The 26,353-nt window shown below is 38.4% G+C and overlaps 3 protein-coding genes across 7 annotated transcripts in view; 1 reads left to right on the forward strand and 2 right to left on the reverse strand.

Annotated features, from left to right (window-relative positions):
• hnrnpc (heterogeneous nuclear ribonucleoprotein C) overlaps window positions 1–4,567 on the reverse strand; it is an 11,823-nt gene extending 7,256 nt beyond the window's left edge. For 3 of the 4 annotated variants that reach the window (XM_016665777.1, XM_016665776.1, XM_007541575.2), the window contains exon 1: window positions 3,869–4,567. The gene's annotated coding sequence lies outside the window, so the exon portion shown is untranslated. The remainder of the gene's footprint in view (window positions 1–3,868) is intronic. The other variant, XM_007541576.2, reaches the window with a different exon arrangement.
• A 741-nt stretch (window positions 4,568–5,308) lies between these two features.
• On the reverse strand, window positions 5,309–11,427 carry LOC103130242 (FH1/FH2 domain-containing protein 1). Its single transcript, XM_007541579.2, has 9 exons — window positions 9,670–11,427; window positions 8,436–8,576; window positions 8,146–8,328; window positions 7,144–7,263; window positions 6,900–7,061; window positions 6,563–6,813; window positions 6,233–6,464; window positions 5,924–6,032; window positions 5,309–5,805 (listed from the first exon to the last, which is right to left on the reverse strand). Exons 1-9 carry the CDS (start codon window positions 10,117–10,119, stop codon window positions 5,777–5,779), a joined length of 1,677 nt encoding a protein of 558 aa, XP_007541641.1. The 5' UTR covers window positions 10,120–11,427; the 3' UTR covers window positions 5,309–5,776.
• A 2,832-nt stretch (window positions 11,428–14,259) lies between these two features.
• LOC103130243 (uncharacterized) lies at window positions 14,260–22,990 on the forward strand. Of its 2 annotated transcripts, XM_007541580.2 has the most exons (7): window positions 14,260–14,495; window positions 14,969–15,070; window positions 17,362–17,451; window positions 17,748–17,822; window positions 18,562–18,632; window positions 18,729–18,900; window positions 21,566–22,990. In XM_007541580.2, exons 2-7 carry the CDS (start codon window positions 15,002–15,004, stop codon window positions 21,773–21,775), a joined length of 687 nt encoding a protein of 228 aa, XP_007541642.1. In that variant the 5' UTR covers window positions 14,260–14,495; window positions 14,969–15,001; the 3' UTR covers window positions 21,776–22,990. The 2 variants fall into 2 exon arrangements, with proteins under 2 accessions (XP_007541642.1, XP_007541644.1); XM_007541582.2 differs by lacking the exon at window positions 17,362–17,451 and having other exon boundaries at window positions 14,261–14,495.
• The last annotated feature ends 3,363 nt before the right edge of the window (window positions 22,991–26,353 follow it).

The raw sequence follows: 26,353 nt of genomic DNA on the forward strand, positions 1-26,353 counted from the left end.
TCAAGCCTGTTGAGGTTTGTGCTGAATAAATAATGCAGCCTCATACTGTCGTGCTTCTGTCTGCCTTCTGTTTGCATGAAAGAGCTGCATAGTTCTGAGACTTCTCTTTGCTGCTCCAGACTCCGCAGCGCTTCACTGTTAGCATTGAAGCCTCGGCTTTAATAAGAGTAAAGAGCTTTGAGTTTGTTGTCACAAAGTTATGTAAGACTGCAGTGGGGTGGGGGTGTGCATTATAATTATGAAACAGATGGAGGCAGCAGCAAAAGAAAAAAAAAAAACAACAACATCCAGAGGCGTTCTGTGCTTTATGGTGCCTATAATCCTGTTGCCTTTGTAGATTTAATCATTCCTTTGACTGAATTAGCAGGTGTGTGATGAAGTTGCATTTTTTTTTGCTGACAGAAACTTTATTTCACATTGCAAGAGACAGATATCACTCGTCAAAAGCAAGAAGTGCAGCCAGGTGGGCCTCAGTGTAACCCAGAAGTAGCAGCAGCAGCAGCAGCAGCAGAGGGATTACATGTTAGCAGCAGACTGTCTGGCCAAAGCTTAATGCTGTGCTCTCGCCCTGCATGATTTGCCCTGCTGGCAACCCGATAGAGCGACCACAAGCTGTGGTGTTTCTAATTCTGACAGGAGTGTTGGGGTTCAAGCAGGGATCTACAGGATTTACACACATTCACTTTCCTTTAGGAGTTTATTTTCCAAACCCATCAGTTTATGCAGTTTGTGGTCAGTCTTGGTTTGGACTGATCCAGATAGGGAGTCATTGCTCGGATAGATTGTTAAATGAATAGTTTGGTCAGTTTTTCTGTAATGCATGTCTTGAAGAAAAGGGAGTACAGTTTAAGAACAATTGAATCCAAACTGTTATAGTCAAACACCAGGGTACAGCACTGTAGTATTATTGGTAGGGAGGCACCGATGCACTTTTTTCACTCACGATACCGATACAAATATCTGAGATTTAGTAAACATCGCTCAAAGTACTAAGCATAGAAACTAGACTGAATAGATTTGCCCTTATGGATCAGGCACATTGTCTCTAATACTCAATTGTTTTTCAATATTGGGCCTGATTAAGACATTAATGTCGGATCGGTTCATCTCTAATTATTGGTGAAGAGAATGCTAAGCTGCTTTGTTGCTAAGCTCCAGTAACGCTGCCGGCTTAATCAGCTGATGCTGATGTAAAATAACTGCCTTTGGAAACAAATCTTTGCCATTGCAAAACTGATAAGTGCCATCTGATCAGAGAGACTGATACTCTTAATACATGGTTATGAACTGGGGGTCTGTGTGGCTTTCGAAGGATTTTCTACTACAGGCAACCCATCACTGGTGATAACTTTATAGAACATTGCCTAAAAAACATCAATATACCAATATGTGGTATAGTGGGATTATGTCAACATGAGGACTATTGTTATATGGCATCATTACATTCATCTTTCATCTACATTATGGCCCACAGTTGAGCTCTAAAAAGACCAAATTACAATAAATGGAAAGTCTGGCCAGTAATAAAAAAAGAATATTTAACTGCCTTATATTATTTTATTATCTGAAACTTGGGCATCCAATCCATATAAGAACTTAGTTTTCTGTGTCTGTGTTTTTGTATGTATATAGTGTTGGTGCTTCAACTATGAAAGCTCCTGCAGCAAGCATGGCTCATCCTCGGTGGCTTGAGCAGCCACAGAGTACAGATGAATTCCCGTCAGAGGGATGCGGTATGCTTACGGGTCAGTGCAGTTCCTCACACTGTTTGGTCTGTTTCCATTGTAAAAGTGATTTCAATGGACCTCTGCGACACACCCTCTCAGTTGTAGGTCCATAGGAAAGTGATATGGTATGGTTGGAGTGGTACTACAGCTGTTACACATCATAGTCCATTGGTTGTCACTGATGGCTACAAGCATGAGCCATACTACTGCGTCATGTTCGTTGTCACACTAGTATGACACAATGTTGAGCGTTTGGGTTTAACCTCAACTGAACAGTGACAGTTCAAATGGCAGTTTAATACACCGACCCATATGGTGGTGTACAGAACTGCACTGACCAGTGCTGTGCCACTCAGTGGAAACGAGGTAATAGAGCCCCACATAGACATCTGGTCCCACCTTTCTTCCACTTTGTACCCCCAAAAAACCCATAAGACTATTAGAAGATCAGATCTCAGCAAATGACTTTACATCATGGCTTGTTAAAGGGAGTTCAAAATCTTCATAAGGTTCAGTAGGTATGAATTGAAGGTGGTAGAAAATGGCCCGTGACAGACAACTTCTTCTGGTTCCTGAAAAAGTTGGGTATGAAACGGCCAAAAGTACCAAATAAGAAAGGAGTGAAGTGACTAACACCCGGTATGCAATACATAAATGAACTATTATGTTAAATACAAAAACATATTTTAAAACCAGTGTTGTTTTTGGTTGCATAGTTCTTCATTAAAGTGGTACTATCATTTTAAGCCATATTAAAAGTCACATATTGTAAAGCACTTTGCCTTATATAAAGCCTTATTGCTGAAATATGCAATGCAAATAAACCTGGTTGATTGATTAGTAAGTACTATGAGTTGCTTTAAACCATAAAAAATGGAACATTGATCAATATATTTGATGTGTATTGATGATTTTAACAATGGCACTTGACAAAACGCAATGTCTGTCACTAGGTTTCAGAACTGTTGACAGTATGACGTGTTTTTGTTTTCATGATGTAAAGCACCTTGATCTGCCTCGTTCCTGAAATGTGATATACAAATAAATTGATTGATTAAAGACTGGACAGACATCAGTTAGTGCTGACATCTTCCTTATTTGACACTACACAATAAAATGTCTGAAAATTCCCTAGGTGGCCCTGTGGGTCGGTTGGCCAATTCATACCATACCTTCATCATGAACATAAGCCGTTACATTCCTTACCTCCATTTCATACCAACTACAACCTATTTCGTAGGGTCTTACAAACTATGGCTTACTATACAATAAACTATTTTTATTGTTCAAATATTTTCATTAATTATGAGATTAATGGTCATCAAATTACTGAGCTGTCATACAACTGTATTTTATAGACCATATTGGCAAACTGTACAGGCAATTAACTGCTGGTTACCGGCCATTACACCAATATTAACAGAGTCCTAAATCTACATATTAGTGAATGCCTTCCAAATATTTAATAGAGCAGCTAGTTCTGTAGATGAAATCTTCTTAAATATTTTTAATGTCAAGTATAATATGAGGAATAACTCATGTTTATGTATTTATGACCAGTTATTCCACTTATATAATCCATTGGAATAACTACAAACCAGCTAATGTATTCTTTTTTTTACCCATTGTCTCTAATTGCATTGTTTTGGACTAAATAAAGAACACTTTAAAGTTCAAATAATTAAATAATAAAAATATAGGGGGAAAAATAGGAAAAACACACAAGTGCCTCTGTTGCTGGTGAAACTTTGCATAAATATGAAAAAGCAAAAGAAAATGCAATTGTTTGGGGGGAAAGCACTGTTAAAATATTGATTTGCCTGCTAAACCACCTTGTTTATGGTCACACTCACACAGATAAGCAAACTGAATTTGCAAATAAGCAGCAAGGTATCACCGTATCAGAGCTATTTAGACCCTGAGCCCTATTGGAGCTCCGTGAGCCCTCAGGTCATAACATCTGCACACCTCAAAATAGAAATAACTTTATTGTCATATGCTCAAAAACAAACTGGGTAATCAAAATTGTATTCCACAAGCTCCCTTCAACACCTCTCATGTAATAGTACCTTTCCCTTTTTGGGTTAAAAAGCTTTATTAAATATACCAATATTGCCAAAAAGGAACAAAATATGTGGCACCTATGCAAAGAAAACTCCAACTTGTTGACTGTGCAAAATGTTCAAATGTTGTCCTTGAAAAATGCCTGAAAAATGACATCACTCCTCTGCAGGAAAACATAAAGCCTCAGCAATCACTACAAAGAAAATTGAAAAACACTACGTCAAGAAATGTAAACCAGGTTTTTGCTGGCTGATGAAAAAGCAACATAAAAAAACATCTTTTTATTCCAGAGATTGAATAAGCCGGTTAAAAAAAAAAAAAGCAGTCCAGATCATCCTGGAACAATCCTCCACATTTCTCTCCATGAAAACGAGCCAACAGTCAGATACACGACAAGAGAACACAACATGCCTGAAAAATGGAGGTTTAAAATAGAAAAACAGAGCAAAGACACCGAGGTGAATGTTACAGCAAACTAGTTTATGAGCTGTTTTTACTGCCGTCACAAAATGTACGCCATAACAGTCAGCCAGCCTGCCAGCCAGTCAACACAGTCTCGGGAAAACCAGCCAGAAAAAATTGCAATAAAAACAAAAATAACATTTAAAAAAAATCCCAAAGACGCTTCAAAATTTAGAAAAAAATGAAAAAGGTGCGAAAAATCTCTCGTTAAAAATACTCACCAGTACCTTAATACTAAAAATGAGAACAACTGAAAGCTTGTTTTACTCGGGAGATGGGTTATCCGCTTACTGTTCTGCTCACTGAATGTAAGCAGCACCTTGAAACCGGGTGACACAAAATGGCGTCGACTCACACACTGTGAGCAGAGCCGGCCCCGCCCCCTGATTGTATTCCTGGCTTCTGATTGGATCTCTACTCCCCCCTTCTGGGAAAGTCTATCACAGATTGGCTGCTGAACTGGACAGATGTGTCAGTCAACAGAGATATCTGCAAACCGCTGTCGCTCGACTCAAATGACGGCGTGAGAAAATTTAAGCTAAAAACCTAAACAAAAGACGATTAACGTCAGGAATATTTAAGACTAAAACTCAATACGAAGTCCAAAGACTGTAATTTTTGTCAGTTTGACTTAGAAACAGTTTAGCTTTCATTCTTGTAATTATTCGTCTCAATTTTTAGATTCTTAAAAACTGACTAATTGTAGTTTCCACAAAATAACAATATTAAACTTGGCCATGGTTACAAAATTTGAATTTATAATTTTTGTATTTTTTGAAGACTGCTAGCTACTCAAGACATTTGCAGATAAGATTTGCCTGTTTCTACCATAAAATTGATTGGGGTTTAAATAAACCATTACAGGTGACTGCAGTTGCTAAATACTGTGAAATTTAAATTTATTATTTATAATACAGCTGAGCATTTTAATTTTTAAGTTTTATTTATGCTTTAAAGCTCAGATTCAAGACAAGTATTGCTCTTTTTGTAAATCATTTTATTTTATTTCTCTAAACACACATACTTTTTAAAAAATCATTTTTTTTTACAAACAACAGCAATTTATGACCACAAAATGCTAATTTAGATATTATGCAAATGCACATTTTTACTGTTACACAATGCTTGTGATATTTTTGACTGAAAACAGAAAACGTTTATTGCATTAAGTGCCAGACCGTGAGAAAAATATGTGTCTATGTAAACATCTGGTTCTAGCTGTTGCTTTAGCTTGATAGTCAAAAACGGATTGAAATCAAAACTATTAGCATCAGTTTTTTCATAAGGATATTTTTTTTTGTCTAACTTCAATTTAGCTGTTTATAAAAACAACAATAACAATAGTTTGACTCATGCAAATTACAAAATTCATCCTCAACTCAAAGTTTCCCATGTATTCGACAAAGGCTCTGCTGCAAAATGCACCGGCTGTAAAATATGGGAATATAAGAGATCAACATTTCAGTGTAACGGCAACATCATAAATAACTTTCTCCAGTGACTAACAGGGAACATCAGCAAGGTCATGCCTTCAGTTTTCTTGAAAACGAATCTGAAATAGAAACAAATGAGCACTCAAGTCAACAAATCATATAGTAAACTCACTTTAAATTAAGTAGAAAAACTGATCAAAGTAAGAGTAAAAAAAAAACAAATAATGTGTGAAAGACCTTTTATGTCAGCCATCCGTCGGCGGCTTCGTGGTAAAGTCCCATCCCTCCTCGGAACGGACTCCGGCGTTCTCAGCACTTCCTCCAGGCGGCTTTGTTCATCACTTTCCTGCATGGAAGATCAAAAGTAGTTTATTCAGATCTTTCGGAAGAGAGGTGCTGTTCAAAGATTATACGCATTTCACATGGCTCTGGGTTAATTTCCCTCTGCACCCACATGTTGCATTTTTTTTCCCCTTTCTGCCAAATTGTCCCTTTAACAGGTAAATGTGTTGAATGGTTTGGTTTGGGAGTGTTTGAAACACCAACCTGTGACGCTGGAGTTAGCTGACCTTTCCTCCTGCCCACAGGCGTGCTGGGCTCCGGGCTTTCACCTCCGATCTTCTGCCGCTCCTTCTCCCGCTCCCTCTGCAGAAGGATGGCCTGCCTCATGGCCCTGTACTCCAGCGAGAAGTTGCTGATGGTCCTGCAGAAGTCCTCTGCTCTGGTGTCTCGCACCATGGCTCGGGAGTAACCCAGGAACATGACGAACGAGTGGAACCTTGAAGAAGGAAAGACAATCAGCAGGATAAACGATAAGTTCTAAATCACGGGTGAAGCCGTTCAAAGTTCGGTGTGTGGTGAACGTGTGCAGCGTGCCTGTTGATAACCCGACGGTGAACGGCTCTCAGGACCTTCAGCCGCTCCTCGCACTCCTTCAGGATCTTGGGCAGTTTGTGACGAAGCGAACCCTCTGGAGTGAACATCTCCAAGTCTTTCCCTTTCCGCTTATCTCCTTTTCCTCCTTTCCTCTTTTCCTCAGCCTTTTCAAGAACCTTCAACTGCTCCCAGGATGCTTTGCACATGGCCTCTAGCTGTGCAAAGTTGGACTGGACTAGAGAGTAGTCACACTGCGGAGATGAGGGACACCTTTTTAGCACCAAATGTGACTTTGTCTGCCTTTTGTTTTTTTGTAGTGACTTCTCACAGTATGCACCTTGCCGGCTTTAGTGACGGCGGTGATGTCAGAGTAGAGGTCAGAGGATTGTGGGTAGAGCTGCAGCAGGAGCACGCAGACGTGGTGCAGCAGCGGCTGGCGCGTGTGCGTATCCCTCACCTGGGACAGCTTTCCAAGGTAGCTCAGCTCAAAGCCACGGGCCTTGGGGAAATGAAATCTGTTGTCAAGCATGAATGAAATTAAGCAGAAATAAAAAATGAAACTAACAATTACGATCCCTCACCTTACAGCCGTTGAGAAAGTTACCGATGGCTAACACGGTCGCTAGGATGCACCTGAAGGTCTGGCTGGCGGCCAGCTGTTCCATGGCCAGCTTTAGGTGGAACAGAGGCTCAGCGATTTCCTATATAATGGATGGACACACATATAGAGGGCATTGTGGGAACTAAAAAGCACACTGTGCCTTGCAGAAGTACTCACACTCTTTAGTTGTTACAGCCAAGGATTTTATATAGACTTACACAACGTAGTGTATCGGTTTTGAAAAAGTTTCACAACTGAAAAATGTGGCAAGAATTTCGGTCAGTGCTGGTTGGCTTTAGGAGTTGTGCTCTGTACAAGACTTTCCCCACAACAACGACACGTGGTGTGACAAGATGTTCCGGTCAGAGGAAACCATCTGACCAGAACATATTGCTGGAATATGTTGTTAGTTGCCATCAGCAGCTTGCTAGCAAGCAAGTGAATTAGTAATTTGGGGGTTTAGAGTTAGAAACTTGTTGGTCGCTAATTTGCATGCAAGTTGTTTTTTTAATACAAAACCTAAAAAGAAAGCAGCCCTCTATCCAGGGCAAAGCATAAGCATTTCCAATGACAAATAAGATCTATTTGCAGTTAGCAACAATTTGTTGCTATCAACAAGTCAATAAGTTGTCAGCAACAACCTGTTGCTTTAGCTGTTGAGCGTTAACTTATCAATTAGATTACTTGTAGCTCTTTTACTGGGTTTTAAATTGAGCATGACACTTCTTTTTTAAGTTGTGTGTGTATGTTTTTTTTTCTTTTCTTCTGCTGGTCCATATCTAAAACACATCGAATTTTGTGGTTGAAATGTGAAAATAACCAAATACGGACATGTGGTTTTTAATGGTACTGTAGAAGAGCCAGCAGGCTGTGTTTTTTTTTTTTTAGGCTTTGGACGTTAGAAGAAGCAGCAGAGCTACGTTTGCAAACCATTCTGAGATCAGTCAAGGTGACAGTCATGACAGGTGTTGTTTCTGTCTACCTTCTCTAAGGAGTCGTAGTCCAGAGCGAAGGTCCAGAGCTGAAGTCTCGTACTCAGGTGAGGTATTTCCCCCAGGGTGAGCAGACACAGTTCAGCCTGGGCCAGGGGAGCGTGGGGGTTCTGGGCCTTGGCTTCGTTGATCAGAGAAAGCTCTTCCTCTGTTGGGATCAGAGCTTCAAGTCGCTGTTATAGACGAAATGTGAAAACAGTTCAAACCCGTGCTGGAGATAGCAACGTAAACGCCGTGTCAGAACAAAAGTTTAAAGGTCAGATACAGAGGGTCGGTGTACCTGAATGTCCTCTCTGTCCAGCACGCTGCTGTCCATGCTGTAGATAGCAGGAGGGAGGAGGCGAGGTGGAGGCAGGCTGCTCAGGGCGATGGTTATGATGTTACTGCGCTTCATGCCCAGCACTGAAATAGTCGACTGCTTCTGTTGAAGAGAAACAGGCAGCACACTGTTATGATGCAATATGTTTTTTTTTCCCTGCCTTTTGATTGTGACACAGATTTTGTTGCCTTATAATTTATAATTAGATATATTTGGATGTTTGCATCATTTTATAAATCATATAAATTCTTCAAAGGGTATTCATACCAATTTCTGCCACTATTTAAAAAAAACAACAACTTGACTCTAGTAAGTATGACATGACTATCTTATAATTAGTTTATCGTCATTATAAGTTCTCATAAGAATGAAATACTATCTAATAATTATGACCTACAACTAAAGGGTATCTCATAACGAGATACCTAAGTCATAATTGTGAGACACAAATTTATTTATTGTTTTCATCAAAGTGGAATAAACGGGCTTCCATAGATTTGAACTAACGTTTCCTAAAAACAACAATAATGTTTTGACCTAAATTCAAAGAGTACAAAAAAATCTGAACATTGGAGAATAAATGTACCTGGTGATGAATCTTCAAACATTACCTTTTTGCTGCATTGATTTTAAAATCATTCACTTATACGCCTACCACAAATTGAATGCAGGCTGAAAGACTCGGGCTTTGAGCCAGTGTATGGTTTACACTGAATTTAACAGAAACAGTAATGATTGAAAGATTACTGTCATGACTGCTTTTTGATTTTGATGGGATTTTCACTAAACTTACCTACTTTGTAGCTGCCAATGACTACAAACCATTGTTATTGATCAGCTGACTTCAGAAATCACAAGTCGTCCATTCTTTTCACAGATTGTCTGTCTCATATAAAGCTGTCACAATATGGTGACAGTTTCAACAAATATGGAGGAAACACAAAATTGTGGATTTTTGACATTAGTTGAGTGTTCACATGTTTTTGTGCACATTTGTAATGGAAACTCGGCTACTGCTACATCCAACCCTCAACACACATAGAGACTTACTAAATCAGCTGTTGGGACTGACATAAGCAGATCGCTATATTTGACAGTAACACACTTTGCCATTTTGTCTTTTCATAAAACACTTAGAAATGGACAGAAGTCCTGGTTTCAAGGTGTTTTTTAAATTTTTTTTTATCATTCTCACCTGCCGCCCAGAAACCACCTTAAAACTGGTGCTGGTGGCCTTAGACTCAAACAAATACTCCAGACGGTTCGTGTCCAACTGCACTGGCTCCAGCCCGGCCCATATAGTCTGCTTCCCAAAGCGTGTCATCCTGGGAAGCGGGGTCAGGTTCTGGAGTTCCCTCCAGTGAAGCTTTAAGGTGTGGCTCTTAATTCCTGCACCTTTACATGGTGAAGGTAAAGCGGGAGGTGGAGGAAGAGGCGGTGGAAGAGGTGGCGGAGGAGGTGCCACGGACAGGTGTTGACTTGGTGGTGATGTAAGGAGCTGCTCGTCCTCTTCACTGTCGTCTTCATCGAAGAGGTCAGAGAAATCCAAGGAGTTGAGGCAAAGGCATGCAGCTGGTTTAATGATCGAGTCCCAGGATTGGTCAAAATCCCAGGTCAAGTCCTTGATTTGATCCGATTCCTTCATTGGTCTCTTTAAGAAATGAATGTGTTAAAAAAGTTACTTTTTCCTCAGCTGACTCCAAAAGGCATACCTCTTCTTCATCCTGAAAATGAGCAAAAGTCCCGTTGAGGATCTACCAGACCTTGTCTTTCGTTCCCGTCATTCCTCATAGAAACAGAACTCCTTGCTTTTCCTGTACTTTCTCTTTTCACTGCACAGTCAGCCTCCACCTCACAGACACTAAATCTCCATCTGAACATCTGTGGATGCTCTGCCTCACTTGTCCACCACAGGAGCGCAAAGCTCCCACGCCCAGAATCCCAATTTCTGAGCCACCTCTGGCCGATCCTCACTCCACCATAACCTGTAATTGCCTTGGGTGTCGTGTTTGTTCCTTCAGATTTGAAGCGTCTGATCTAAACGTCCGCTGTTGTTCTTTTGCAGCTGAGCTCTGCAACCTCAGAGAATTCTTGTGAGCCTTGATGGGCTGTGTTTAAGTCCTGATCCCAACTCTGATGAGAAAATTCACGGAATGCCTTTCCCTGCTGCTCTTTCAGAAATGCCTCTGCAGCTGCCCTCTGACTTTCATCTCCCCGTGTGTGTCCAGAAGCAACGGCTGGCGAGAGTTTCAGTTGGAGAGCGAGGAGGGCGAGGGATGCACTGGTGCATCGGTTATGGTTTATTTGAGCTGCGCCCTTTTCCTTCATTTCCTTATCAAGGCCAAATCTCCTGTTTGTGTTGGTATCATAGTGTATATACAAGCCTCTTTATCTTCTCCTTTAGATCTGTTACTTCCGTCCTCTTTAGTTAACACACACACAGAAGAGCTCATCTTGCTTTCAAGCAATTTCCTCTGTCAGTTTTATGAAGACATATTGTTCTTACATAAGTTTTTTTTTAAGTAGGGCGGTGAACTTTTTATGAGCAGGATTGCTCCAAATATGCAGGAAATATTCTCTTGAAAGCAGTGCAATGCTATTGTCACATCAGTACTAGTTACTTGTTTTGAAACAAAGCCAGGTAAAGGACAGTGCAAACAACTTCTAGTCAGATGAGACCATGCAAAACACTGCGGGGAAGCTAGTTACTGGTGTAAAAGATCGAAGTACAGGGGTTCCAATGCATCGTCAATGTGCATAATATTATGAGTATTACATTCTACATGTCATAAACTCACATAAATAGTTCATTTTGCCTATCAGATGGAGTCTCACTGCAGTAGATGCTAACAATGCCGATGTTGGAGGGTGTTATTGACCCCGGCCTCAACCAATCCACTACAGAATTGATGTTTGTGAGTCACGTATTTGATCTGGTTTAGGCTTTATGTTGGATTTCCCTTCCTGAAACCACCCTGTGCATTTTAAAGACTTGGGACTGGTACAAGGAATCACTGGCTTGTGACCTCTTATAGTTGCATTTCTATCGACGAAATGATGGCTATGCAAAGTATTTTGACAAGGCGACTGAATTCAAATAGATGCCACACTTTTCTGATTCTATTTGTAGAAACAAAGGAACTTCTCGGTGTTTGTCTATCACCTTAAATATTAATAAAATACTTAAAGTTTGTGAGGCAAAATGTGAAAAGACTTAAGGACTACTGCCAGATACTAGAAAGGTCTCTAAAACAGTATTTGGTTTGTCCCCAAGGGTCTTTTGCATGGTCCACATGCAACCTTAATGAGGATCCCTCCCTCGGCCATTAGGTCTCCCCTAATTACACTTTATCTCACTCAGTAGCCCTGCTGTCTGCTGGCGGCAGCAGGACTCATGGGAGAATTCAGTCAAAATGAGCTCCATTTGCAAGACTTAATATCGTTTAGGCATTTATTTATCAACACGGCATTTTAAAGTCTGCTCCCAAATATACATATTCGCTGCTTGTCTTGGGAGTGTCTAAAGTTTTACTTCTTCAGCCTCCCAAAGACGGCTTTTGCTCACAAATAAACAGCAGACTTGTTTTGGCAAGGCTCCAGTTACCAGACCCGATAAGTGCAGCTGCAGAGTTGTGGGGACGATGCGGCGCCCTTACAGAAAGGGACACGTTTTCTGTGGGAAAAAGCAATTTTCGGGATGTGAGGATGTTCTGTGTCTCGGTGTGTGTCTCTGTGCGGTAGTGGCTGTTTAAATAAATGCTTGCAACTCTTTTTTTCCCCCCCTCTTCCTCTATTGCGGGTCCCTACATGGCTACTGAACCGACTGTAGGTCGACTCTAAGTGCCAAGATAAAGATCAAGACAAAAATCACATGTAATTGCTGCACGTTTGAGGGTTTTTAAGATGTCAGGGTCAAAAAACTGAACTTTGATTTCGTCATTAGAGAGGTCAGCTTGAAATGGGACGCTCTTCCAACACGTTTAAATGTAGTTTTCTAAAACTCAAGCCTGGTCTCATTTTAATTTTTTTTTATCACGACGCCATTGTTGTCGTCTTGAAAACTTTACGTGTCTCCACTTTAACCGTCCAGACTTGCTCGCACGACTCAACACTTAAACTGTGCACCGTTTTACTTCAAGTAAACGTCTCATTTTCCTCAAAGACAATAACATACCAGTGTACCACATTGCCTCGCAGCGCATATTCAATGCAACAATGAGATGTGGCAGCAGTGATCTGCAATTCCATGTTCAGTAGGTATGCGCCTTTCTTTGGAAAAGATGATTTAAGGGCTCACAGAACCACTTTTAAGATGTTTTCCAAAGCAAAGGTAGAGGGAATGCAACATTTCAAGTTTTTTGCATCAAAACACAAAGTTTTTTTTTTCCCAGCAACTATTTAGCTTAAACCAAGACTATTTGAAAGATGCATCTTTTCACACACAAAGGTTTATTTCTATCATTGTCACAGTGAGCAGGATGGAAGGTGAAATGGAAAAAACCTTTAGTCCATTAGATCCATGTGCACTCTGCATATTGCTCTCAATTCAAGCGTCACTCAGTTTTTTACCAGTTTTCTAAACACACCCATAAAGTCACATAATGCTCAATACACAATAATGTAAAACACTCTGCAAACTCATAAACCCTGTGATTAAAAATTGATTCTGCCTGGTCTCATAACACAAGTTAAACAATTTCTTTAGCAATTTCCTTTTTGTATGCACTAAACATACATTGTTCCTTTGATGAAATCACAATTTAATCAAAGTTATCTGTCACATGTTCCGGAGTGAGAAACACATTAAATCCACAGTGAGGGGAGTAAAACAGTAGCATCAATTTTCAACAGAGCACTTCAAGCAGGTCTTTGATAAATTTTAAAAGAATTGTTTCAAACAGTATTTTAGCCTTCTTTTCTTATAATTGGTCATAGTATCTTTGTTTGTTATCCACAATAATTTTTTTCTGATCCTTCAAAAAAATATAGCAATCTATTTTGGTATTACAGAATATATTGTTAGTGAACTATGTTATGTAACAACATGTGAGAATAAAATACATGAATTTTCCTTTTTACATGCCATTGTGTTTTTTCACCGACCTGATAAAATAACATCTACAAGGTAGGACTAACAAGATGACACCAATTACAAGTTGATCAAAAATTTCTATAATCTCAGTATCTGGTATCTGTGCCGTACGTGTTCAAATCGCATTTTATTGCACATTTTTATGTTGAGTATTTTTTAAGAGACTGCTGTAAAAGAAGAAACAAACATGGTGCCCCAAGAAGCACGTCTTTTTAAAAAAACAAACAAAAAAAAAACAAACAAAAAAACATATCTTCATAATTTGAATAATAAAGAATATAACACAGATCTCAAGTTACCAGCAAAAGCTTCAAGAAGTCAAAGAATTATTTCACAATAAAAATATTTCAAAAATATGGATTTAATATTAATGAAACATGTTTCTTAAACGATTTATTTACTCTATACAGAAATAAAGACAAATGAATATAGAGCCATTAATCTCAGAATGACTAAACTCAACATGTCATGATATAAATAGGGGGATTTGATATTTGATGAAGATAAGTTTGAAGAGACTCTTGTGATATATTTATTACATATTATATACTATGATATAGCAATAAGCTGTAAAAAGGAAGAAACGTACACGTGTCATTGTTTTCATGTCGTTCTAATTTCACCTAGTTCAATTTATTTTGAAAGCCACGTTAAAACGGAAGTCGCACCAATCTCTGGCTCGCGCTCCCGCGGTGCTTGGTGTACTGTGTGAGTGAGCGCGCGCCTTCCCTGACTGTAGCTGCCTGTCATCGCTCGCGCTGACATCACGCAGAGGATTTGCCACAATGTCAAACATAAGCGAACAGCGCGAGCTCATGGCTTCTCCGCGCCACAATGACACGCACTGCCGCGTGCGCCGGCTCGTTCTCTAATCAAAACACTCAGCCGACCTTTTATGGGTTTATTCTGTGTCCTGCGATGCTTTTCGGGTAAGATGGGTTACTCCGCTCTTATTTTGTTATATCTTAGAGTTGGGAAATACCGGAAATATTGAATACTTATTCAGTAATTATATATTTGAATTTTTCGATTTTAATTATTAGAACGCCCTTGTTATGTTGTCCGCGTTTTTACTTTATGTGAAAAGTTCTCAGGCTACCTATAACATTGATGCTCTGTGGTTATTACGTAATGGGAGTGCGGACAGTGCTGAGCAGATGCTAGAGAGGTGCTGTGATGTGATGTGATGACAAACCCCGCTGTTTGCGTAAAGACAGCATCACTTCTACACCACTGCAATGCTGTTTGTTTTTGCAGTCCATCAATGAATCATTCTTAAAACAAAAAAAAGAAGTAGAACACTCAGAAAAAATAAATGAAACCTCCAAGTGAAAAGAGTGTTAGCATAAATAATTTTCCGAACAAAGTCAAGTCAATGAAAATAATAGTTTCCCCCCTCTAGGTCCACGTGAGTGTTTGATCCCAGTCAGAGGTCATGCTGCGGAGGGAGTCTGACACCCACAGCCTGTTTACCTCTGGAGAGACATCCGAAAATGACTGTGAGGTAAGGCTCTAAATCTTTTTTTTATTTATCTATTGCGCAAAACCTGTTTTTGGATTACCTGGATTTTGACATTGTATTACATAGAAAAGAAGTCATAGAGCCAGCTGAAACACCTAACAAGCTTTCATACCGCCTAAACCAACTTAAAATTTAATTCATAAAATTGAGGTAACAAATTGCATGCATTTCATTTTGCTAAATTTTAAAAACTATTTACGCTTAAAGTTAATTTTACATCATGTTTAACCATGCTTAAGTGATGACATTCCATTTGGAATGCCAAACTCGGGCATTAATTTATAGTACAATATTCATATAAACCAACAATTGTGTTGGCAAAGTTCCCAGCTCAAATATGAGTTCATAAAGTGAAGCTTTGTATTTGAACTTATTCAGTCAGGACAAGGAAGGACTGTCTGTGAGCAGTACTTAGGAGACATAGTAAACCGTCACCCCCTGCAGTAATTTAAAACCCACAAACCTAGTCTGTCTGTATGCCACCACAGCAGTAAATGATCATTTGTAAGAAAATTGTAATTTCAAAACAACTCCAGTTCTGACCAGCGCTATTTTTCTAATATTGACAGGTGTGCTCCAACAACATCCTCCCAAAAGCTGTCTCCTAAAGTAACCCCACTTTTAATTCAGTTATGTTAAGGAAGTCTCACTTTTCTTCAAATAAAAAGTACAAATTTAGAAGAGCTACCAAAAAGTAAATTCTGAGGACACCATCTGTGTCACGAAAGTAAAATATAAACACCTAATCAAACAGCATCTACAGTCAAACTGAGAAAAAAAAGGTAGTTATTGCAACTAAACATCCAGAAAAATAATTTTGAGACAGGTTTTTGACTTAACACAAATGTGGACAGTAGTTGTCAAGTTTGTACTAAGAGAAAACACATAAAAAGTACAAATTGTTGTTAAAGAGCCAGTTTTTACTCCGTAAACTTTATGCTCGCAAACAACGACTTTGGTTGACGCTTTTGTCTGTTGACGCTATCTCTAACATGAACTGAGGGTTCAGTTCTAACATGAACTGATTTTCAATTGTTTCATAATTTTGGGGCAATTACATCTTTCCAGTTGATATACTGTTTTCAGTCAGCAACAAAAAAAATCCATCTTCGTCACTATTTTGCTTCCATAGTAACACATTCGCATTTCCTTTATAGATGTAGCACTTAAAACTTGTCCCAATGCAAAAAAAGAAAGAAAGAAAGCAATTTTAATATTGATAGGTTTTATGGCTTCAAAATATATTGGTGCTTGGCCTTTAGTAGCTATAACATGCTGTTACATTTTTTAAAAGTTCAAACCGATTGTGGAAACAAACTTTCTCAACTATGTAGCTTAAGCGGTTTGTCATTAAAGCCTTAAACTCCACCGATGTAACTTTTAACATTTGGGCTAGCAAGAATGCTAGCATGTTAGCTCCTGCAAAGTTACAAAGCCTAACTTTTTAACATAAGTTAACCTTTCTGCAAAAAAAAAAAAACAGCTTAGGTGTGCCATTCATCGATATAATAGTTGATTTTCAGACCTCTGCTGAAGTAGATAAGCTTAGTGGATAAAATCGAATTTACATGTAAGTATCAGCTGATATCAAATCACCCAAAAATAAGGAAATCGGGGCAGTCGGTCGATCGATCAGTGCACCCCTAAATACAACCCATATAAACATATCACCCTTCCTGTTCTCTGCTCAGTGTTGATGGACAAAAATAGTAGTTAATTAAAAACTTTAAGCAAAATTTTCTAAATCAAATGTTTATGCAGCGTTTACTACCAAAACAATTTCCTTGATATTGTTGAAATGCCTGCGTTATAGAACACAACATCAGTTACAAACTGATACGCTTGATTAAAATTGTAATAATTTGTGAGGTCAATATTCAATCCCCTCAAAAAAAACAAAAAAAACAACAACAACTTTATTATGTAATCTACAAAGAAGTGTCTTTTATGATAAGTGGATGTGATGTTAATTACTTCCTCGGCTTAATTACCCGGGTTTTTAAGCATTCATGATTTCCAGCGTCTGGCAGAGGCAGTCTAATCAGCGCCCGGTTTTCAGCTCTTGAAAATACAAGTAGGTGGAAAAGGTTACATCACAGAGCCATTAGGAGATGCATAATTCACAAAAAAAAAAAAAAAAAAGTTTGGGAAACAACATCTTAGAACTTCCTTCGTGCAGTGTTTGCTTAATCTGCCGCTGGCAGGCAGTAAAAGGGGGTAAGAGGCATCAAAGAGTCACCAGTTCATCCTCTCTGTCTTTGTCTCTGTCTCAGATGGGGGCGAGTTGTGAAGAGGTAGATATAGTGTGCCTGTGCGAGGCCGGTCCCTGTACACTTTATTCAGAAGCACACGCGCCTACGCTGGTGAGTGCTCAGGCTTCCCACTTAAGTGTCTGTGGCGCGCGGCGAAAAACGCTGCACTTCGCCGCACCGCGTCGCTCAGAGCGTCCCTCTACATGTAAACACGCGCCTTTCGCCTCCTACAGATCTCTTCTGTGTCTCTGTTGCTGCTTCTGTTTTTCTACTGTACGTTTTACAGTAGCAGCTCAGTGCTGACAGCTGTCATGTTGTGTGTGTGCGTAGATGTGTGTGTGTTTTATTCCTCAAAGTGTTTTCAGGATCAGTCACTCTCAGCTATCTTCTTGCGTTTCTGTTGTCAGGGCACTCTGCTGTGTGAACACTGTGGAAAAAACAGAGTCATGTTAACCAGGTACTCTGAGGGATATGGCACAGAGGTAATATATATCATATGCATGTGTGTGCGTGCGCGTGGGTGTGTGTGTGTGTCATCAGTTAGCTAAAGCACCCTATACACTGAGCTCTCTCTATTATACTGTGCAAAGTTCTAGAAGGTTCCAACATGTCAGATCTACATTGTCTTGGAAAAGTATTCAGAATCCTTGAAATTTTTCACATTTTGTCAATATCTTTTTTCTTTCTTTTTTTTTTTACCAGACAGAAATCTAAAAAGTTTGGCTAAATAGTAATAGCAATTATACAATAGCAATTCTTAAGTGAACCAGTTTAGTGAGAAATAAACCTTCCAAAGTTAGTTCAGACCACCTCTGACTACTTGATCACTGTTGGTTTAACTGGCCCCAGATGTTCTAGTCAATGGTTTAAAGGAAATTCCCTTTCATACAACAATTCTATGCAGAAGTCATTCAACAATTTGAGGTGTTCATTCAACTGTTCCAGAGGAGATCAATACCGCTGGGATATAAATAGGATGACATTTATATAAGTGGTGAGCTCGTTGGTCATGCTATCGAAGGAGGCATCAGCTGGCTCATGCATATTAACAACCGTGACATAATGAAAAGTCACACATGAGCACATGCGGTTAGACACATACCACCACCGGAGGTTGTTTGTGACAACTAATGGCTGTGATTCACCATCTTTTTTTTTTTTGTATTGAACGACGACTCATATTTTGAACGTAATGTATTTTAATGTTCCTCTGCGCTGCAGGAGGAGTGCTTGTTATCCGACCCTCAGGGAGAAAGCGATGCAGATGCTGACATAGAGGACACAGACTGCAGGTTGGTTTTTACTGGGGGACCTCTTCGCCACGTTTTGCTTGGCTTGTACTTTTTTTTTTCCTTATAATGTTTTGACCTTAAGTCTGATTGGTTCAGAATCCAGGAGCACAGCTCTCTCCAGCGAATCAGCTCACGCAGGCGCAAACGTCCTCGCGTGGCGCGGCAGGACACCACGGAGAGTGAGGACGACGGAGGGCGGAGCCACAAAAGCCATCGCTGGAACCTGCGGCTCAGTCCCGACAGAGCACACAGCAGGACCATCCTGGAGGTAGAGGGACAATCATCAAGCTGATTGGTTTCATTTAAAATAAAATACTCTGTAGGTGGGGGCATAGTTTACCATACTTTAACTCAGGATTGTCTGGAATCCTGAGTCCTCTCTCTTCTCGTCAAGTTCAAAGTTTTTTACACTTTGATTTAGAGAAAAGCATTGATGAGTCAATGCTTTTCTCTAAAAGTAACCGATAACAAATATTGCTCAAGTCGCACATCCTTGAGCAATATGCGCGACTTTTGCTGCAACATGAGTCCTTTAAGCTTGGAAATGCTCTTCAGGTGATAGAAGACCGACTTTGTAACTGTCTATATGTGGCTCTGAATGTTCAAGTGAGAGTCCATCACCACTTGATGATGGATTTTGAGCCTGATTACTAGTTTCTAGTTGTAATAACTGAAGCTGTGCATTGATTCTAGTTTCCTCCTCTAGGCCCAACAATAATAACTTCAGTTTTGTTTCTAATCAGCTGGAGAAAGTTACGGCACATCCACACATTGATCTGTTTTAAGAATCTGTTTAGTGCTTAAATGGGTTCAGAGTCACCTGGTGATATTGTAACGTAGAGCTGTGCATCACCTGCATAGTTATGGCAGCTAATCTTGTTTCCTGTTATAACCTGAGCTAGTGGGAAGAGCATGTAGATATTAAATAGGAGGGGACCTAAGATTGAACCTTGCGGTAGCCCACTTGTGATTTCCTTCTGCTCTTTTCCAGAACTGATAAGATAGTCTTGGAAAAAAGTTGATTTTGTGTTCGGTGAACCATTTCTGTATTGATTTGGCCTCATGTTTGGGCAATTGTCCTACTAAGAGACCGAATGATGGCTTGTTTTCAGTCTACAGGCAGAATTTGCCAGTTTTTTTCTTTTAATGTCCTGTTATTTGAGAGTTGATGAATAATTAGCTCACAGCATATCAGACCTCTCATCTGATTTAACAGAGTGCTCAGTGTGCTTTTGTATCGTTCATCTTTTGATTGTTGGCAGATTAACCTGGAGTGTTTGCTACAGCAAAATTGAATATTTGATCTGATCAAAGCAAAAAGTTCTAGTTAAAGACCCAGTTAAGTTTAGCAAAACTCCGTGTTTACATTTGTGATAGTAGGGCATAAAAGAGTTTCCTCAAGTGGACAGTCAAACTTTGTGCCAGTTCAAACTAAACAAGAAGTGGTTCTAGTCCAGCTTTAGCCACATCAAGATGAATTTGACCATTTTCATAGTTTACCAGCTAAACATTGTGAACTGAGCTTGTTTATTTATCATATTTTATATTACATATATTTTTTAAGTATTTATGTAGGTATTTATGATGAAGTGCCATATTGATTATGTAATCTCCAGGCATTTGTAACCTGCCTTGCATCTGTCTTATCTCTTGTCTTTGTTCTCACTCTCGCCCACTTCCCAAAAATCTCATTTGCATATTTCATCTGATGTTTTATTTATTTATTTATTTATTTTTGGTCACAGGGCAAAATGAGTCGGACATTTGGACAGTAAAAGAGTCCATTTAGATTCTCTCTTGTTTAACCCTGTTATTACAGTCCGGTCAGCGCAGATGGGATTTGACAGGAGATTTTTGTTTCACCTCATAAGCTGTTATTCCACAGTCAAAAAGCTATAATTAGACAGAATAAATGCCAGGTACTGAACGACATATTTGTTTTGGAAAAAGGTCAAAAGCACTTAAATTCAAAGCCATAAAATCTAAATACGTACTATATAATAATAATTAAAATAGTAACAAGGTTGCTGCTTGTTTCTAATTAAATCCACATACTAACATCTAAATTAAAGTCAACATATTTGCTATTATTACATAAATTCTCTGTCTGTGAAAGAAAATGTGACATGGCTTCAGTTTACTCAACTTGACTTTGCAGCAGCTTACACTCATAAAAAGTGAAACTGATGTAATTTTTATATTTCTATTTACATCCCAATGTTTAAAGCAAAGCCAATACCATGGTCGCAAGTAGGGCTGAAATGATTAATTGTACTATTCATGACTAATATATTATTGAAATAATTGTCAACTAATTTAAAAATTGATTGTTAGCTGCAGTATACAGACTCAAAAAAGACCACTAGAGGTAAAACTGTACAAAACAGTACATGTTGCATTTAAGTTCAAAATATCTCTGGCTATAATTTTGTTTCACTCAGAACTCCTCAAATAGTTTAGTTTTAGCTTCACCTGGTTCAAATTCTGTAAAAAAAAATAAAAAATAAAAAATAAAATAAAAAAAATATATATATATAAAGCACCTTTTTGCTATCCAATTATTAATTGGTTAATCCTACATTAATTTTTCCATAGGCTATAAATAAATAAAACTCAAACAGAACCAACAAATGCCCATTAGATCTGACTTCTACTATGAAACCTACAGTCTGAGTTGTTTTAGTTTTCTGCAGCAAAATCCTTGAAATGATTGTTAATTTTGCTGCTTTTATCAACCATTTTTTAAGGAATGCGCTTCCTCTTCACATTTTTCAAACTTGTTTTGATGCCTACATTTCTTGGTCTCTAAAAACATAACAAAAAAACTGAAAAAATTCGTAGACTTTTCTCTGGTTTTAACTGAAGGAGGAACTGCAAGTGCATCCAGACGCAATAGAATGATCCCCGTCCTTTGCCTTGTTTTCATCCCTCAGGAGAGCGTTTCGCAGGTGAGACCGCTCATCATCACTGGGCCCAACGTGGAGAAGCAGAAGAGTCCTTCGGATGGGTCCCGAGGCTCCAAGCTGACCTCCCTGTGGCCCTCATCCCTACCTCTCCCCGTCAAGCTGCTGCTCCTGCTGCCCGTCTCGCTCTCTCTCGTCATCGTCATAATCTCATTCCTGCTGCCCTGGGCCGCCACATGACACAGCATTCTGGGCTTTTTTTTCCCAAACATCGCACAAATGTCATCAGTCTTATGATGTAGTCGATAGCATACTTATTTTTTATTACTTTTTTTTTTTTTAAAGAAGAATTAGCACTGATATCAATGATTATTTCTGTTTAGATTGCGCTGTATTGAAGGATGCTAAACACGTTCTTGGCCAAATCTTTTCAAGGAGCTTACAGTCGCTAAGTTTCAGTTTCTCACCCCCTCATTTTTAAAAATAGACCTTTCATCTCGTGGCCCCCGTCGTAATGAGCTGCAAGAGCAACATGGAGGTTGGTGGGGGGCACCAAGGGGTTCAGGAACCTTCAAACAGGGTAACAACACACTCCATAGGAAAACATGTGAAAGACGATGCCGCTACACTATGCAATTCCTCTGTTCCTCCTGCGGCGCTGTGAGTGCTGTTAATGAGCTTCGGTCTCGTCGTGTCCTTGGCCCTGACACTACCCCCCTCCCTCAACCTCTTCCCATTCTCCCCCCTCTTAGGAGTATCTTCTGTTAGTGCAGGGACCTGTGGCTCTAAATAGCGTGCAACCCAATTTAAAAAGCAATAGCAGCTGAGATCAGACACAAGTTGGCTGTGTATAATCTACTGAACATCTGTTGGTTTTCATGAACAGATTACATGGATCTTTTCTTTTTCTTTTTTGAAGATTAATTTAAAACACCAATCCATAGTAAAAATGAGCTGACCTCAAAACAAATGAAGCTTTAGAAAAAAAAAATACTGTAACTATGTACAATAAGTTCATATACATCCACATATTCACATAATGCCAACATGATAAATATGAAGCTTATGTTACGTATGTTATCGTATGATTGCTGTTTAGAAAAACTGAGGTTGACAATCAATCACGCTAGTTGTTACAAGCTGAAATGCAAACTTGTAAGAAGCCATTTTGGCTACTCTGTACTGTATGCTATATTTGTTTTACGATGTTCTTTCTTTTTACTTATGAATGATATTTAAACATTTTGTCCAACTCACCAGAAAAGAGAAGTGGTTGTTATTATTCATCTTCATGTGCTGTATTCTATTAAGTACTGTGAATTTAGTTTAGTCTTCAATCCTGCTGTATTGCTCTTCCTAAAGCTTGCATTTCTTACATTGTATACATATATCCATTTTTGTGTTTCATGGGGCAATAAATTGTCAATAAAACTAGATTGTATTTTAACAAAAAAATTAATTTAAACTCGTCTTGTTTGAGTTTTGGAGCGCGGGGGGGATCTAAGAGCTTTTGTAACATTTGAAAGATATTTTCAGTGCATTATATGGCACTGGGATTGATTGGGGACGACATTTTAAACATTTGTTACATTTTCAGCTGGTGTGCGGTGCAAAAAAAAAACCGTTCCTCCCCTCACCTGTGGTGGCGCTGCACTAAGAACTATTGAAGGAAACGACACAAAAACCTCTGAAGAAGACATTGAGCACAACTTCCTTCTTCACAAAAACGTAAACAAGAATGGAGAGGTGTCATATTTCAGCGGTGTGGGACTTTTGCTATAATTTTCATATGAAGATGTGTGTTTTAAGCTTGAAAGGAAGTTGTTCTTGAAATGGAAAAATTTAAATGATGTTTTGGTGTTAGGAGCACTTTGCAATAGATCAGACATCAGGGCAAAAATATTTCAACTGGTCTGACATATTTTAGAATATTTTACTCTGATCACAGATTCATTAAAACACAATTTTGGATTTGTTAAAACTTTGCCCCATTTCTTAAAACTAGACTATTGAGATTTACTATAGCAGTAAGTTGTAAGAATTTCCTCAAGAAGCGGTGAGAGACAAAGTAATTAAAATCAAATTTTAGAAGAATTTTGACAGAGACTTGCTTAAGCTAGTTTAGCTTTAATTGAAAGAGTTGTGCTTGCTGACTTTTTCCTTTTCTTTTTCCTTCGATTTAAATTTGATCTGCTTTTCTTCAGCTGTGCGTGACACAAGCTACACTGCCACCTGCTGATGAAACCTGGCATCATTTTTTATCACTCAGATTAAGTTCCTGCAATTTTATTTATTTTTTTTTTTTACAGATTTTCTATAAGGCTGCATTTTTTTTTAAAAGTTCTCAAAATGTTTGATGCCAGTAAATGTTAACCTGCCTACTGACTTTCAGAACTGTCAGCAGGTTTCACAACCACTAACCCTCTTGCATATGTCTTCTCATGGTTTAATGAATGTGTCTGAACTTCTCTTTGCATTGCAGCTTAGGCCTAAATGATTCACTAAAGTTAATGAATACTGCACTGATCTTATTTCCTGCGGATTTCAGTGTTTTTTACTAGAGTAGACCTTTTGGATTTTGGTTTGTAGACAGAAATTGATATTTTCTTCTTCTCTAACAGTTGTTTGAAAATCAGCATTTGTCCAATTCAATTTTCTTCATATTTTCCAGTGTTTTCATCCTAACATTTTGGAACTGATATGTTTCATCAAACTCGCAAATGAGGCACACAGTGAGAATAAAATATGTTCTTGCACTTGGGCTTTTCAGAAAAGAGAGAATCTTTGCCTGGGCTCTGCTGCTGCTCTTGATCAGACGGCCTAAGGGTAAGGCTTGTGGAGGAGGGGTCCCATAACGAGGTTAGATCTTCTCTTGCTACATGCCGTTGTTATGGTAACAATCAGAACTGCTTAGAGAAAACAGACTTTTCATAAGTAGATTATACCCAGAGTTTAACGCTCAGTTTAGACGTCGATGATAAAGTGATTACCGCATCTGCTCTGCTGTCCTATAGGAATATAGCTAAAAAAAATCTTTGTGCCCTACTCACATCCAACTCCTAATGATAATAAATATGGAACGTACTGTATTGCATAGATGTTTTGGTTTGTTTGTGCGTTTCTGAGAACCACCTGACTCATTTGCCCGCCTGTTGTTCAGGAGTTTCGCGTTCCGTGTGAATGGCTGGGAGAGTGACAGAGCTGCAGTGGATTCAGGTAGGAGTTTGTTTTGTGAAGCGAGATATTGCCCACCAGTTTCACTTCCATTTCGCCCACACACAGCTCTTCGACTTTGGAGAATTTCAGCAGGATTTGATTAGAGGCTCGCTCTGTGTGTGGATGCAATCAAAGGCTTGTTGCAGAGGTTTTCAAAGGCTTTAAAAGGACCCACAGCCAGGAAATAAAGTTGGACAATTTTTTTGTAAATATTGGCACAAAACTTGATTTTTTTTTCCCAACAAACTGATTTTAAGGTATACAATTAATTTTTTTTTCTGCTAACGAACTGCCACAAAGTATAAATCGAGATTTTTTACTTTTGTGTTGAATGTGTGTTTTGTAATATATATATCACTAATGACAAAAAAAACAAACAAAAAAAATCTTTTCTGCAAAATTCACCAACTGCACAATTCTTGTTAATGTAAAATAAGTAGTATTTGAAAAGAGCAGAAGAAATCTTGTTTTTTTTTTAACAATAACATTTTTTGTTTCTAATCTGTTGCTAAGAGATGGGTGTGTTTACTGGTAACCAAGTGTCACAAAATAAACTTCGGATTTTTACTTTTGCAAAATGTACCAACGGAACATTTTGGTACATTTCCTAATCAGGTAAGCATTATTTCGAAAGAGCTTATGTTTTATAAACTATATAACTTGTTATTAACTATATAACTTGTTATTAATTTGGTTTTAAGAGATAAGCGTTCTCTACTGCTAACGAACTGCCACGAAGAATAAATCGAGATTTTTTACTTTTGTGTTGAATGTGTGTTTAATATATTTACCACTAATGACAAAAATAATTATCTTTTCTGCAAAATTCACCAACTACCCAATTCTTAATAAGTATAAAATAAGTGGTATTTCAAAAGAGCAGAAGAAATTTTATATTTTTTGAACAATAAGAATTTTTGTTGCTAACCTGTTAATCTGTTGCTAAGAGATGATCGCGTTTTCTGGTAACCATGTTCCACAAAGAAAACATCTGATTTTCACTTTTGCAAAATGTACCAACTGTAAATTTCTTGTGTCTAAGCAGATAAGCAGTATTTTGAAAGAGCTTATGTTTTATAAACAATATTACTTATTAATTTGGTGTTAAGAGATAAGCGGGTTTTTTTTCTGCTAACGAACTGCCACAAAGTATAAATCGAGATTTTTACTTTTGTGTTGAATGTGTGTTTTGTAATATATATATAAAAAAATAAAACCTCTGCAAAATTCACCAACTGCACAATTCTTGTTAATGTAAAATAAGTAGTATTTCAAAAGAGCAGAATATTTTTTTTTTTTGAACAATAACATTTTTTGTTTCTAATCTGTTGCTAAGAGATGATCGCGTTTACTGGTAACCAAGTTCCACAAAGAAAACATCTGTTTTTTACTTTTGCAAAATGTACCAACGGTAAATTTCTTGTGTCTAAGCAGATAAGCAGTATTTTGAAAGAGCTTATGCTTTATAAACAATATTACTTATTAATTTAGTGTTAAGAGATAAGCGGGTTTTTTTCCCGGTAACAAACTGCCACAAAGTTTAAATCGAGATTTTTACTTTTGTGTTGAATGTGTGTTTTGTAATATATATATAAAAAAATA

The sequence above is a fragment of the Poecilia formosa genome, unplaced genomic scaffold, assembly GCF_000485575.1.
Source record: "Poecilia formosa unplaced genomic scaffold, Poecilia_formosa-5.1.2 Scaffold618, whole genome shotgun sequence".
NCBI classification, from domain to species: Eukaryota; Metazoa; Chordata; class Actinopteri; order Cyprinodontiformes; family Poeciliidae; genus Poecilia; species Poecilia formosa.